The sequence below is a fragment of the Cyprinodon tularosa genome, unplaced genomic scaffold (genome assembly GCF_016077235.1).
Source record: "Cyprinodon tularosa strain WSP-4 unplaced genomic scaffold, ASM1607723v1 ctg47, whole genome shotgun sequence".
Taxonomy (NCBI): Eukaryota; Metazoa; Chordata; class Actinopteri; order Cyprinodontiformes; family Cyprinodontidae; genus Cyprinodon; species Cyprinodon tularosa.
This window is the reverse complement of record NW_024039196.1, coordinates 1475474-1490091: the sequence shown is the minus strand read 5'-3', so window position 1 is coordinate 1490091 and position 14618 is coordinate 1475474. Positions and strand designations below refer to the sequence as shown.

The 14618-nt window shown below is 37.2% G+C and overlaps 2 protein-coding genes across 3 annotated transcripts; one reads left to right on the top strand and one right to left on the bottom strand.

Annotated features, from left to right (window-relative positions):
* The first annotated feature begins 86 nt into the window (after positions 1 to 86).
* Positions 87 to 9357, top strand: cunh1orf35 (chromosome unknown C1orf35 homolog). The gene is made up of 8 exons (XM_038301603.1): positions 87 to 354; positions 2054 to 2204; positions 2280 to 2325; positions 2414 to 2496; positions 3958 to 4030; positions 4105 to 4187; positions 4276 to 4401; positions 7930 to 9357. Exons 1-8 carry the CDS (start codon positions 258 to 260, stop codon positions 8183 to 8185), a joined length of 915 nt encoding a protein of 304 aa, XP_038157531.1. The 5' UTR covers positions 87 to 257; the 3' UTR covers positions 8186 to 9357.
* An 807-nt stretch (positions 9358 to 10164) lies between these two features.
* Positions 10165 to 13152, bottom strand: arf1 (ADP-ribosylation factor 1). Of its 2 annotated transcripts, none has more exons than XM_038301605.1 (5): positions 13081 to 13152; positions 11740 to 11941; positions 11516 to 11626; positions 11298 to 11422; positions 10165 to 11203 (listed from the first exon to the last, which is right to left on the bottom strand). In XM_038301605.1, exons 2-5 carry the CDS (start codon positions 11882 to 11884, stop codon positions 11045 to 11047), a joined length of 540 nt encoding a protein of 179 aa, XP_038157533.1. In that variant the 5' UTR covers positions 11885 to 11941; positions 13081 to 13152; the 3' UTR covers positions 10165 to 11044. The 2 variants fall into 2 exon arrangements, with proteins under 2 accessions (XP_038157533.1, XP_038157534.1); XM_038301606.1 differs by having other exon boundaries at positions 13077 to 13150.
* Between the last annotated feature and the right edge of the window lie 1466 nt (positions 13153 to 14618).

The window sequence follows — 14618 nt, the reverse complement described above, 5'->3', positions numbered from 1 at the left end:
ACGTGAAAAAAGCGGCTAACTTGCCACACGTTATTTAGCTACGTAAAAAAAGTCGCTCGAATTGGCGAAAGTTTCCAAGTACAACCCTTAACTTGTTGCACCCGTCGATACTAGGAAGTTAACTCACCGCACAGGTTCCCCGGATGAATGAGTCAAAGGCCTGTTCGGGTTGCTAGCAGTTCAGGTTGCTAGCGTTAGCTGCGCGCGCTAGGAGCGTGTTGTTTACTCTAACTCTGACTTTATTCTGCTAAAACAAAATGTTTGGTTCTTCAAGATCTGGGGGCCTACGCGGAGGCCAGGACCAATTCAACTGGGATGACGTAAAAGTCGATAAACACAGAGAGAATTATCTGGGTGAGTTCAAATGCCTACCTTATCCGAGCTAACCAGGCAGCTAACGAGAGGCGACGATAGCTGAAAATAGCAGCTTATAAGCACATGTTGGCCTCACCCACTGCAGTCCCATACCTTTTGATATGGAGTCCCTCATTGCGTAGAGTCTGGATGGAATTTATTTTCTTCCTATTTACAGACGTATTTTTGTTCCCTGGGCACAGTTGGTTCCCACTTTCACATTGCTTTTCACTCTGAGCATAAAGAGTGTGTCTATGCTGACCGCTGCCCAGCTAGTCAGCATGCCAGACTACAGCAGCGACGTAGCACATAAAGGAGAGCAAATGTAAACTTGCACAACTTATAGCTACATTTTATGTTGAGAGGCTATCTCTAGCAAACGGATGGTAAATTTAACAATTAACTGTGTTGGTGAAACGTTTTAGAGTTTCACATAAAAAGAAACAAACTTGATGTCATCTTATTTTTATGAAACACATGTAAGTGCATCTCAGTAAACCAGAACATCGTCGAAATGTCCCATTTATTTTTAAGAATATATTTCACCTATTGTAATATATTGATATACTTCTATTTCTAAATAAGATAGATATCTGTAAATAAAGGTGTCATTCTATCAGAATTTGGAGTTTTTTTTAACACGTCTTGGATAAGAACATTGATTCATTATTTGCTTTCTTGTAAATTAGATAGCAAAGATACAAATTATTCCCTAATGTATCCAAACAGTCAAAATAGATAAGCTTCCGGGGATAAAGAAAAAAAAATGTGGTCAGTGAGAATATTTACCAAAGCTCAAATCTTTATTTTAAAACTCTTTGTTGTTTTACAGCTGTAAATATTCTGGTTTCTTTCTATTGTTTCTCTATTTGCCAGATCATATCATTTCTGTTGTTCTTTTTATTATCTGCATTTATTTAAGTAATTTTTTTTTATTTCTTTTTAAGGATTAAGAAATTTTCTTCTAAACAACTGTAGCAGGCAATTTATGTTATTTATAACGTTTAATTGGCAGAGGGTGCAACTCTTTTTTTTTCTTCTTTTTCTTAAACAATAAAATTGAAGTTGATATGAAGTAATATCTTTGTTTTGACCTTTGCTCCACACAACCAGAGAAAACTTACTCTAGAAATGTAGAACTGTATTTACAATATAACAGAACCAGTATTTGTTTTTTAGCCATATATATTTTAAACCCTCCTATATCTTCTAACCAACTCATACCAATGTTTCCGATTTCTACCTCAAAATAGTCTTAAGCAGTTTTTTGAGAAAACAATTGGAAAATATTATTGTTTTTTGGCCCCGATACCTGGTTGTGCAGTATCGGTTTCGGCCGATACTGCACAACCAGGTATCGGGTATCTGTTTGAAATTGATGTGTGTGTCTATATACGAAGAACTGCATACTGCTTGTAAATATTTGCCATCATGGCTTTGTCAAGCTACTGCCTACCTTTGTGAAGCAGGAAGAGAAGACTAATACAAAGTGAATCCAGCAGCTCTTTTTATTGCCTACTTATAATGGGTGACAATAATTGAATAAACTTTTGGCTTTTAAAATGGTGTAGGTGCCCTATTTGTCGGTACTCGCCGACACTAGAAAATATCAGATCATCAGATATATATCCAATATTCAGTCTAATTAAACCTTGGAATATGAGCATTTAAACTCACCCCAGCCTTCTTTTGTTTTCAGGAAACTCTTTGATGGCCCCGGTTGGACGATGGCAGAAAGGCAAAGATCTGACATGGTATGCAAAAGACAAAAAATCCGGCAAAGCTTTGTCCAAAGAGGAAGAACTTGCTGCTGTGAAAGCCGCCGAAGAAGAGGCTCTGATGGCCGCCCTGTATGTATGACCTCACATGTACTGCATGCTGCAAGTGTGGTGCATCAGAATTTAACATTTTTATTCTCAATTTAGAGGACACAAGATTATAAAGAGGCAACCAACTGGCCTTACCAAAGAGGTACATCAGTTAGATGGTGAATGGGGGTAAAAATAATCTTCTACGACCAACAAGATCAAATGTTTTAAGTTTTATTACATTTTGACAGGATCTCGTGGAGGTTTGTCGAAGGGAAGAGGCTGATGGTGAAGAGAGGAGCGTGGATCGTATATCAGGCTTGGGAAGCTCCAGGTGATTATCCATAAAACCGGAAATTGTTATACAGGGAATGCGTAACAATGCATTTTTTTTTGCTACCACCTTGAAAGCAATTAAAGGAATTTTAGAAAGGAAATCTATGAGTGAAGATCTCAAAATCCTTCTGAATTGCAAATCTTTCTTGTATAAACGTTGAAATATTTTCCACTCAGGTTCAAACAAATCCTGCGAATTAGTTCATAAACACTGGTTCCTCACTTTGAAATGTATTGTTCCTACAGTAATGTGGAATCTTAGCACTGTGAGGACTCCATTTCAGGTCGGGATGTATGATAATCATGTCGAAGGTTAAAACACTGTAATCCATGTGACCTGAAAGTGACTTCTTTTGACTACTGAGCACATTGGCTCTTTTAAAGAAGTTTGATCTGGATGAGTTGGTCTTAAGAAATTAAAAGCCCACATCTCACCTAAGGTTTTTAGAAAACGTATAGCAGTTTGTACATAAAAGGCAAATATGACTTACCGGTAAGTGCTTTCCAGATGGTTTCAACCACACCACGGCATTGAGACTGCAGTGGTAACACTATACAATGAAATATGTCTCCGCAGCATGAAACAGTCTTGGTTTCGCTGGATTTTAGTTTTTTACTGCAGCCTGAAATAAGGAATGTAAATATATGGTATATCTCTAATGTCCATAATGTGGCTTGATGAAACAACTCAACAATTCCGATTATTATCTGATTGGAGAATTTGTACGGATACTCAAGGCTTCATTCTTAGGACACATTTATTCAGTATCTATATGATCCAACTTTATATTTGCTGTACACTGCATTATCACAGTCTATTAGATGATTTGTTCATGATATGCACACACTATGTTTATATCACAAGGGTCTTCTTATTTACTGCAGGAAAACACAAACTTGTTTTTGGATCCAATGAAGGAAAATACAGTAGTGCTTTGGACTCTACTAAAATTTAACATCCAACTAAAGTATTTACTTACTCAGCCTACTATAATTTCATAACATTTCCCTGCATTTATGGTTCTACATACTTTTTTGTTTGTAATTTCGATCAAATATCAGGTTGCTCATCCAAATGCTGCAGCTGTAGTCCTGGCTAACACTAGCTAATCGAGTCTATCTCAGTAGTCTTAATCAGTCCTAGAGTGTAAATCACTTTTCAAATGTCATAAATGCTCTATAGGGTACTAAATAATTGTGGGTCTTAATGCATATCTCAACCTTGTAGGATTTTTTTTTTTTGCAGTTAAAACTTATGTTTTTGTCATTTCTATTAATTTACTTTAGATTTTCCTTTGGATTTTTTCCCTCACTGGATAAATTATTACCAGTTTACCAGCTCTTCCTATTTGGTTGCAAAGTTCTCTGAATTACCTCATGCTTCAGTAGTGCTATACAATACAAATACAATTAGCACTAATATTATGTGCTTGCTTTTCTTGACCGTTTGTGTTTGAAGTGTGGGGTCACGGAAAATGTTGCTGTCCCAGAAAGAGAAAGAAGCGGCTAAAATGGGTCTGCCGATTTTTACGGTGAGTTCAGTTTCAAGATTTCCTACTGTAATCTACACCTCTGTGCAACAAATGTAACTATGCTTGTCGTGCAGCATCACAAGACTGAAAGTCGTCAAGAAACACCGGCAACAATATCAGCTGAGAGCGCTGCAAAAGAAGAAGAGACAGAACAAAGGTAAATATGCAGAATTGTACTCTCATTCAGCATTAACCAGACCTCATGAAATGTGAGCCTGGTTTTAATAACCTCTGTTTAATTTCAGTATACATGAGAGTAAAAAGAAAAAGAAAGAAAAGAAGAGCAAAAAGGAGAAAAAGAAGAAGGAAAAAAAGAGGAAAAGGAAAAGACAAGATTCATCGTCCTCCTCATCCTCCGATGATAGAAAAAGGTTTGACTGAGATTTCCTTCAAAACTTTGGGTCATGCAGTGCCATGTTCTCAGTAATATCACAAAATAATCAAACATATCAAATCCAAAACTTCACCCAAATTTTACCATGAGCATTACACTGAAAAAAAAAAACGATCTAGAAATAAGTAAAAATCTCTTAGGACCCTGTCACACCTTGCCGATTTAGCCAGGTTATGCCTGACGTCCCAGAATCTCCTAAAACGCTGCTATATGCTGAGCTTTCTATGTATTTTTTTCAATTTTGGGCGTATGCATTGCACATTTATAACGAGTCCAGAACTTATGTCCAACAACAGCCTATCTTATGGATAACGCACTGCTGGGATGCTCCTGTGAACCCATTTTATATCAAAACGGTGCCACAATGCCATTAAATGGTAGCTGTAAGTTAAAAACGCGTTCAGCGGTTGTCTGAATCACGTCAGATACGTTCATATACAATTGGGGGTAAGTTCTTGATAAGTTAAGCATGAGTTATGCACAAGTTTCTCATAGGTTTTGGATAAGCTAGATGCCACAACTTATGAGTAACGTACGCTTAACATATGTCAACGATCAGATAATATACCTATAACTTATGGCCCACGTATGGCAGACGCTCTCATACGTTGGGAAATTTTGAGCATGCTCAAAACTTCTTGACGTAATCGCCGTATAGAAGCGTTTTTACCAGATTTTTGTACAACGGGCATACGGTGGTCTAAATCACCAAGGTGTGAGAGGGGCTTTAGAGTAGGTGTATTTACCCTTAATTTGAGAATGTAAATATGATGATTTACCAATGGATTGCATATTTTTACTCTTCAAATAAGATAATTGGATAATATGCACTTGAAATAAGACAATGCAATTGTTTTTTATTTTAATTAAATTATCTTGCTCCATTGGCAAATTGTCTCACTTACCTCTTCAATTCAATAACAAGTGCACTTATTTTAAAATAAGAATAATTTATTTAGAATTTGTTTTTTTGCAGTGTAGAAAGGCTTGCTCTGATGCATTATTTACAAAGCCTACATTATTATTATTATAATGCTTTTACATTTAAACATATGGGGCTTCAATTATGTGAAACTTTACTTTTTACAGAAACAAAAATGACTGAAATGCTTCATTTAATTTTAGCAGGTGAAAAACACATTCACATTCTGTCTAATGCTTTATTTGATACCTGCTGCTGAACATCTGCTAAACATGTTCTAATCTGAAGGGCAGATTCTGCTTTTGCTACTGAAAATGATAACGAAATATAAACCTAAATTGCACAATTTTTCTAAATCAGTTTGATCTCACATTTTGTATTAATATCCAGAGTAATTTTTAAATCTTTGTCCTTCTTTTGAGACATGAAACTGGTAAATTAGTATTTGTTGACAGAAACTTAAAACTTGGAAACTGATTATTCTCTGAGCAATAGCATCTAAGGCAGTGGGATGGAGAGGACAGATGTGGCTTGCTTATTGATGCTATTACAGAAAACTGAAACGACTAAATGGTGAATACAGCGATTAAAAACTGAGCTTTAAATAGTTATTGAAAGTAATTTAAAGGAATAGTACACCCAAAACATGATTAGCCTTCATTTTCTACTCACCCCCATGCTGAACAAAACTCTGGAGTACTTTTTTGATATCTCAAATGCATCTGGAGATCTGGGAGGCTTCTTGCTGTCTGCTGACATTCAAATAATGGAGGTCTATGGCGCCCGAGGCAGAAAGGTCCATAAAAGTCCACAAAAACGTGTCAATATTCCTCCATACTGCTCGTCCAATGTAATCCAAGTGTCCTGAGTGGGTAGCATCCAGAATTTACTTGAAACGAAGTGATTTAGAACGTTTTAGAGCCTAAACAGTAGTGTATAGGATTTCCTAATAGCGCCCCCCATGCGCGCTCACGATTCTACGGAAGCCGGCAGACCAAACCAGCGCATTCAGCTCGGCAAAGAACTCATGCTCTTCCTCAACACTGAAGTCCTCAGACATTTTTCTTTCGTTGTTTCTTTCTTTGCACAGGTAAACAGCACATTTCTTCTTCTACGCTTGCATTATCGGCAGAGCAGACGCTGAATGCGCACTTTCTTCCGGTTTGGTCTGCCGGCTTCCGTAGAATCGTGAGCGCGCATGGGGGCGCTATTAGGAAATCCTATACACTACTGTTTAGGCTCTATAACGTTCTAAATGACTTCGTTTCGAGTAAATTCTGGATGCTACCCACTCAGGACACTTGGATTACATTGGACGAGCAGTATGGAGGAATATTGACACGTTTTTGTGGACTTTTATGGACCTTTCTGTCTCGGTCAACATAGACCTCCATTATTTGAATGTCAGCAGACAGCAAGAAGCCTCCCAGATCTCCAGATGCATTTGAGATATCAAAAAAGTACTCCAGAGTTTTGTTCAGCATGGGGGTGAGTAGAAAATGAAGGCTAATCATGTTTTGGGTGTACTATTCCTTTAAAGTCAATTTTATTGTCAGGGTTATAATCATTATGGAGGATGAATATTCTTGGATCGGCAGTAATCTGAATTTTCTCTTGCTTAGCAATACACAAGACCTAGACATTGAATACCCTGCTGGTAAAAAATTATTATAAATTCCTTGATTTCATTCTACTTCAATCATTCTAGTTAGAAAAGTTTTTTATAGTAGTTTATTTGCACAGTGTTAACATTTCTGTTAAAGGTGTTGGCATGCTGAAATATGACTTTGTGGTTAATAGGAAAGCTTTACTAAGGGTGATCAGATACAACAGAGAAAAACATGTCCTGCCCTCTGATGCTGGAGATTTCCAGCTCCTGCCTGGGGAAAAAAAATCCTGCTTCCATTTAAATAAGAAGCAATACACTTCTCAGGCCACTAGGGGGAGATACAGAAGCTAAAATAAAGAACGATCTGAAATAATTTTTTTATATAAACTTCAAACTTTTAAATCCAGACTTTTAAAGGAACCTTTATGCATTATTTTCAAAAATATATAATGTGCCTTTTGTAAAAGATCTTTAAAGTTTTTTTATTCTGCAAAGCTGAATATTTTTTCAGTCTTGATTTTTTTTTTCTTCCTGTTTTTAAAAATTAGCAGCATTTCTTTGTATATGCTTATTACCACAATATCCATGTTTTTTTTAATTCTTTTCTAAACTAATTCATCACTACTTGGGTCTGTCTGCCTAAATTTTCTGTAGATTTTAACACAAAATGCAAAATACTGCATCACCACTTGAGGGCGCTAAGATACTTCTATATTTTGCATACTGAAGTTTTCTTTTTCTTTTTATTGTTTTGCATTTCCTTTGTATTTAGGATTTAAAATGCCTGTGAGAGAAATAAGTTTGGGAGTGAGAGAATAATATATTCTACATGTGCAGTTATTGGAATGACCTTTTAAAGCAAACCCTTTACTGTGTGCATTGCCCCATAAAGCACCAGGCAGTCGCTTGTGCCCAACTGTGTGCTACGTCTTATTGGATGCCCCACTCATTGATTGTTTCCTTTTACCTTTCAGACACAGAAAGGACCACCATCATCATAATCCATCATACCATAGTCAGAGTGGAGCCAGACCCCATGACAGCCATTCAAGGGAGGGAGCAAAGGCCGAGCGACAGCCTTCCCGCCCCCATCATCGACGGCATAGGCATGACACAGACACTTCTGACAGGGGGTCTCCTGCCCGCAGTAACTCTGCCTTCCATAAGAAAGCCCCTGCTGGTGCCACACAAAGCCAGAGAAGACGCCACGACACAGACTCGGACGACTAATGTCCCGCGCTCCCCCCCCACCTGACCCAGAGATGCATAGTGCACACGCTGCGTTCTGGGACCTCCTGTGTGATGCGTTTCAGATTTATGTTTTATTTGACACTATGAGTAATTTCAAAGGCATGATTGTGTTTATTTTTCTGCTGATATTTGGTTAAAAGCCCTTTTTATATCCAAGATCATTTGTGATCAAATGGATCCACTTGTTTTGCTTGTTTAAATCCCTTTGGCTTTTGTTGGTTTTGGAAGAGCGGATGCCATTAGTAGGGGGGGGGAAGCTTTGTAGAACAGATTATTTTTCTTAAACATGAAGCTGCACTTCTTATTGAAACATTTTAAATTTGAACGTCCAGTTTTAGCCATAATAAAGCAGGATAGATTCAAATTAATTCTATTTTCTTAGCAGAAATGTTTCAGGCTGATACGTCTTGAAGCAGGTTACTACCGTTTGCCTCTAATTGATCTGAAAGGGGAAATTCTGCAGGCTATCACCTAATAAGGTCTCACTCACAAAATAATTCTCCAAGATATTCATTAAGAAGAGCGGCAAATACCAGACTGGTCTTTTTTTTTTTTTTTTTATGACCAAGTACTGTTATGCTGCCACACACAAACCAAGCTGAAGAAGCAGCAGGAGCAGAGGCCAGACAAAGCCACCCTATGAGGGACTCCAGGCCTGAACTACTTCCCCTTCTACAATTACCACACTCCCCAGCAAGTTTTATAGGCTCGGCTGCATTATCCATGGCAGCCTAATCAACCTGCAAGAATGCTCTCCTAGACTTGCCACCCTTAGACAAAGTGAAGTAGGATATGTTCTTCACATTACTGCTTTAACCTCAGCAGTGGGTGATCACTTAAGAGAATCATATTTCTTCTTGGGTCAGTTAGTAACTATTTTTTCCCTTAGTAACTCAAAACGTAAACATGATCAAAACAGTTAAAATAGTCAGACCTACTTGTTTTGTACAGTAATCTGCCCTCAAAGTTACAATTACAAGTTATCTGGAGGGTGGCTGCAAGCTATACATGTGAAAAAAAAAAAATTCTAAATGTGACCATCAAAATCAGGTATGAGATGGCATGTCAACCAAATAATCATGTGTGGTAACGGATAGCAATTCTTCATTAGGCTCATGATTGTTCTCTATGGATTAAACCATTCTCTTGTATCTGGGATTGTTGTTCTGCTGAAAGACTATTTTTCAACCCGTGTTGGTTCCTTTAAGCTAGATGCCCATGCCTCAGCAGGCTGAGGTTGTCTTGCTCTATATTGCAGATGTTCATGATGCTTTTGCCTCCAAATAAGAAACAAACTTATGAGTCAGGGGAATTAACTCTCTTCTATCAAATCCGATTTTAGATTAAAAAGAAAAATGATCTTTTCCATGTGGTGTATTTTGTAATCCCAAATATTCAATACATACATGAAGTATGTAGCTGCAAAATGTAATAAAGATCCAAGCTTAAAAGTTTTGGTAGTGAATTTTAGATTTAAATACCTAAAACATGAGGTGAGAAAAGGTGTTTTTAAATAAGCCAAGAAATGTCTTAAAGCTTTGTTACATTAGACAGAGCCAACTTTATGTAATCCATTTAACCAACTAAAGTAAAGCTTTATTTTCCTGAAAGTCTTGTCAATTTCAAAGAGGGGGACTATTTAAACAAAGTTCTTAAAATGATAAAAAAAAAAAAAAGTCTTACAATTACATTCTGAATGCGTAGGACAATAAAACTCAGATTCAGAATCACTTGTATCAGATCACTTTAATTGCTGTGTAACCCCCCACACACACACATACACAATTCTTTAAGAAAACATCAACAAACTTATTGCAATATTAGAACATTTAGGCAGTTATAAATCAAAAACAAACAAAGGCACCAACAACAGATGGTAACACCAAAATCTTTTAGATAAATCTTGGAAAAATATAGGCATTTGTTTGGCTTTTTCTTTACATCAAAGATGATGGCACTTTGATGCAACGGATTTTGGTATTGCTTTCAAAATGCTATTTCCCCCACATGGAGCAAAGCATGCATATCAGCTGCCTAGAACCTTACCCTATGGCACCAAACAGCTCAGTATATTTCACACAGTACTCTCACAATGAAATGATTATAAAATTAGGGGAATAAGTACTCAGTTAGCTGTTTCACCTATGGGTAATGGTGTTAACACCCAGTAGACATGCTTGCTCAGAACGACTTGGCAAGTACACCAAAAGCTACCTATGATTAACCTGAGACTTTTGAATAGAAAAAAAAGAAGCAAAACCCATCCAGTGCTCTCCTGACACGATTATAGTGTGCCACCATTGCAGTATTTCAGTTTATACAAAAGGCTGGTGAGTGTTCACAGACGAGAGATGTCAGTACAAATAATTAATGCCAGTGTTCTACATTTTTAATTCAGGATTTCTTTGATATTACTGCAGCAGATTCAAGTAGTGCATCAGTATAATTCAGTTTATTCACCACCCCACCCCCCAAAACAACCCTCTCATTATCCCTCTTACAGTACATCACTAGGGTCATTTGATTGTGTTGAGTTTATGGGGCCAAATCGATCTAGTAAAATGTCTTCCCTCTCTTTCTTTTTCAAAGTAAAAGCCACCCAACAGCCAAGAATAGTCGAAGAGTGCAATAAGATCCCTATTACCAAGATTATTTACATTTACATAAAATAAGAAAAATGTACTGAGATAAGTTTTACAAGATTAGAACAGCCCTACCACTGGCCTGTGCATAAGAGATCAAAGCTTAGCAGGGGATGGTTTCCAGTATAAGGATGACTCAGTCTTATTTAGGTGAAAAGAGAAAACATGAAGGGTTGGATGGAAAATGCTCTAGCCTTTAATGGTTCTTGAGTTGATTAGACAGCCAATCAAGTCCTTCATAGAGACCGTCCCCAGTTGTGGCACAGGTTGCCTGGATGTACCAGTTTCTGTTACGCAGGGAGTGAAGGTTCAGCTTGTCTGTCAACTCGGCAGCATTCATCGCATTTGGGAGGTCCTACAATAAAATTAGTGAAGAAACCATTTTAAAGCTGCTGCTGGAAAGATTATGAGGAAAAATTCCTCTCCTTATGGAGGCTTGTGTTACTTACCTGTTTGTTAGCAAAGACTAAAAGCACAGCATCACGCAGTTCATCTTCTGCCAGCATCCTCAAGAGCTCTTCCCGAGCCTCAGCACATCGCTCTCTGTCATTGCTATCCACCACAAAAATCAGACCTAGGGAAGTGTAAAATGAAGACAGATAAGAGAAATGCACTTTTTGAAAAGCAGTTTCTTCAAGATTATAATAAAATATAGTCAAAAGATTACCCTGTGTGTTCTGAAAATAATGGCGCCATAATGGACGGATCTTATCTTGACCACCAACATCCCACACTGTGAAACTGATGTTCTTATACTCAACTGTCTCTACATTGAAACCTTGGAAAGAAAACAAACAAGGACATTTAAAACGTAACTTTTCAGCTCCAAGTAAAAAATATCTGAATGACACTGCCTATCAGCAAGGAGCTAAAACACAGCATTTGACCCACCTATTGTTGGAATAGTTGTCACAATCTCTCCAAGTTTGAGCTTGTACAAAATTGTTGTCTTTCCAGCAGCATCCAAGCCAACCATAAGTATCCTCATCTCCTTCTTCCCAAACATTTTAAAGAGCCCTGCAAACATATTCCCCATGGCTTCTGGTGATGGGAAAACCACTCTAGGACAGAAACGGTATTAAACTTCCCAAACCTGTGAAAAAACAAATAATGAGCTTAATTTCAAGTTGAAAAACATAAATTATTAGCTTTTATGCACCACAAACCATAAGTACTTTGTTAATCTTAGCTAATTAACATATTAATAGATCATGCAAAGACAGCAAGCAAAATGTACTAAATATAAAACCCCTTCTCCATGGTTTGAGTGAATTCGTAGATGAACTGATGCACAGCACAAAAGGTTATGAAAATTATTCTATTAAACTAATTAATACCTCTAACTAAACATTTGTCTAACTGATCCTCTTTGCATGACCATCCAACTTTTTCACTCTATATGAAAAATTTTGTGAGGCTTCTAGAGGAAAACTTTTAATAATCTGTTATTTTAAAATAGAGTGCATTTTCGAAAATTGGTTACACAAGCAGGTAAACACAGATCACAATTAAAATATCTTTAACATACCAATTGTGTTTGTACTGAGGACTTAAGTAATGCTGCAGTACATGAGACTGACAAAAATATCTTAAAAAAAGAAAAAACATTCGTTGTCAGCTAACTTTAAATAGTAAGCTGACTAAATATGTGTAAAACAAATAATGGAAATAACGATATAATGAGACTGGAAGCAGGCTTTCAATATGACTCGTCAAAATATTTGGCAATATTATTGCTTGAGGTTTTTTTTTTAACACCGGGGAAAAACCTATTAGTTAGTCATTTCTCTCTTAAGAGGCCATGGAGGCTGCTGTAGAAAAAAAAAAAAAAAACGGAGGCTGCCGCAGCTAACAGCTGAGTTTTCAGGGTGCGGCGGTGCAAAGCTGTCCACCTAGATAAAGAAACACCGACAACAGCATATGCTACAGTACAATTACCAAACAGACAGCCAGGATAAAATACACAGGAATTTCAGCGTTTTACTAAAGTCATTGCGACAACGTTTAATATGTTTCATGAAACCAGGTATACAATGTAAGGGATAACATAGGAAGCTAATGAGAGCATCGCAGGGAGTTAGCATTGCTTCCTACTGTAATGTGTAAGCTAACTGTAAGACACAATCTCAGTTAGCTTGTAAATACATGGCTGCCTGTACAAATGCAGCCTACGGTTATATAAAAGTGAAGCAAAACGTTAACTTTGGGTTTAAATAGTCTCTACTCACTCACTTGCTCGATTCGTTTTCTTCCCTTAAGGCGTTTCCTTCTTTACAGGAAAATGGCGATAGTTTGACACGTCTTCTTCTTCTTCTTATGAGATTTTATGGCGGTTGGCAAACTTGTGAAATGTGCATTACCGCCACCAACTGATATGGAGTAAAGCAAGGAAACAGGAAACGATTCACCCCCCCCAAAAAAAAAAAAAAAAAAAAAAAAAAAAAAAAAAAAAAAAAAAAAAAAAAAAAAATACAATAAAATAACCTGTGTAACTTAAACCCACATAATACTAAATTATACTAAATTACATTTGCCCGTATAATTTTAATTTACTCTAGGTCATCGTACCTCTGCCAGTTTCTGATGGTCCCATTGGTCTTTCCATCATGCTTCCAACCATCTCCCAGTTCATATCTTTAACATCCAGATATTTTTCTGCAGCCTTCACTATTATTTTGATTTTTTCTGTTTTTTTTGTCGTCTGAGCAGTACAATTAATCACTTCCACCATGAAAAGAACAAAATTTGTCTTTTTAACAATTAGTGAGTCTTCATCAATTTTTGGAGATTTCTCTAGAGGTTTGAAATTTGCCGTGTGTTGAACTGTAGGTTTGGGTTTTTCTGACTGAGATGGGATCCTTTTTGCAGCTTCAGCATAAGTTATTCCAAGCTCAAATTTCATTTTTTTTATTTCTTCAGACCTTTTGCTTGCTTCACAGCCGCGATAAGCAGCAGTATGTTCTCCACCACAATTACAGCATTTTATTTTAGCTTCTTTTCCACATTTACCATATTCATGTTCTCCTGCACACCTTCCACACCTCTGTTTCCCTTTACAAACTGCTGCAATGTGTCCGAATTTTTGACATTTGAAACATCTCAATGGTGGTGGATTGTAGATTTTGACATTGTAACTGATGTAACCGATGAATACTTTGCTTGGTAATTGCTCTTCCTCGAATTTAATTAGTACAGATAAACTGTCAGATCTTTCTCCGTTTCTTGTTGTTTTTAACCGTTTTACTTCTTTTACTTTTGCACCGCTTATGTTTTCCAGAATCTCTTTTTCAGAAATTTTCAGAGGAACTCCTCCAATGACTCCCCTGCTGATCTTTTTGTTCTCCATTAGGCTGCACTGAACTCTTATCCCGTCAATTTTGTTAATACGTATTGCTTTGCCTTGCTGGGCGCTGTCTCTGCAGTTAATTAGCAGGTCTCCACTGTACAGAATTCTGGCACCTCTGACTTCTCCAACAAGTTTATTGATGGTTTTTGTTAAGTGAACCGGATTCCAGTTTGTAAAAGAGTCTGCCTGATTAACGACTTTGAATATGACTTTGAATTCATTTTGTTGTGCTGTGGAATGTATGGATTGATCATCACTGGATTGTTCTGAACTAGATTCCCCTTTAACTGATCTCTGTTTTTTCCGCTTTTTCTCATTTTTTGATGCTGCTATCTTCCAACCTTCATTGTCACTATTTCCCTCTTCCATCCCACAAGAATCGCTTCCTGTTTCCTCACTACTCACGGCCCAGGACATTTCTCCA

Coding starts and splice junctions, on each gene's coding strand:
- cunh1orf35 (XM_038301603.1), top strand. CDS start 258: ATGTTTGGTTCTTCAAGATCTGGGGGCCTACGCGGAGGCCAGGACCAA. Junction 355..2,053: donor ACACAGAGAGAATTATCTGG/GTGAGTTCAAAT, acceptor TTTTGTTTTCAG/GAAACTCTTTGATGGCCCCG. Junction 2,326..2,413: donor CAACTGGCCTTACCAAAGAG/GTACATCAGTTA, acceptor ACATTTTGACAG/GATCTCGTGGAGGTTTGTCG.
- arf1 (XM_038301605.1), bottom strand. CDS start 11,884: ATGGGGAATATGTTTGCAGGGCTCTTTAAAATGTTTGGGAAGAAGGAG. Junction 11,627..11,739: donor GACAACTATTCCAACAATAG/GTGGGTCAAATG, acceptor TTTCTTTCCAAG/GTTTCAATGTAGAGACAGTT. Junction 11,204..11,297: donor TAGTCTTTGCTAACAAACAG/GTAAGTAACACA, acceptor ATTTTATTGTAG/GACCTCCCAAATGCGATGAA.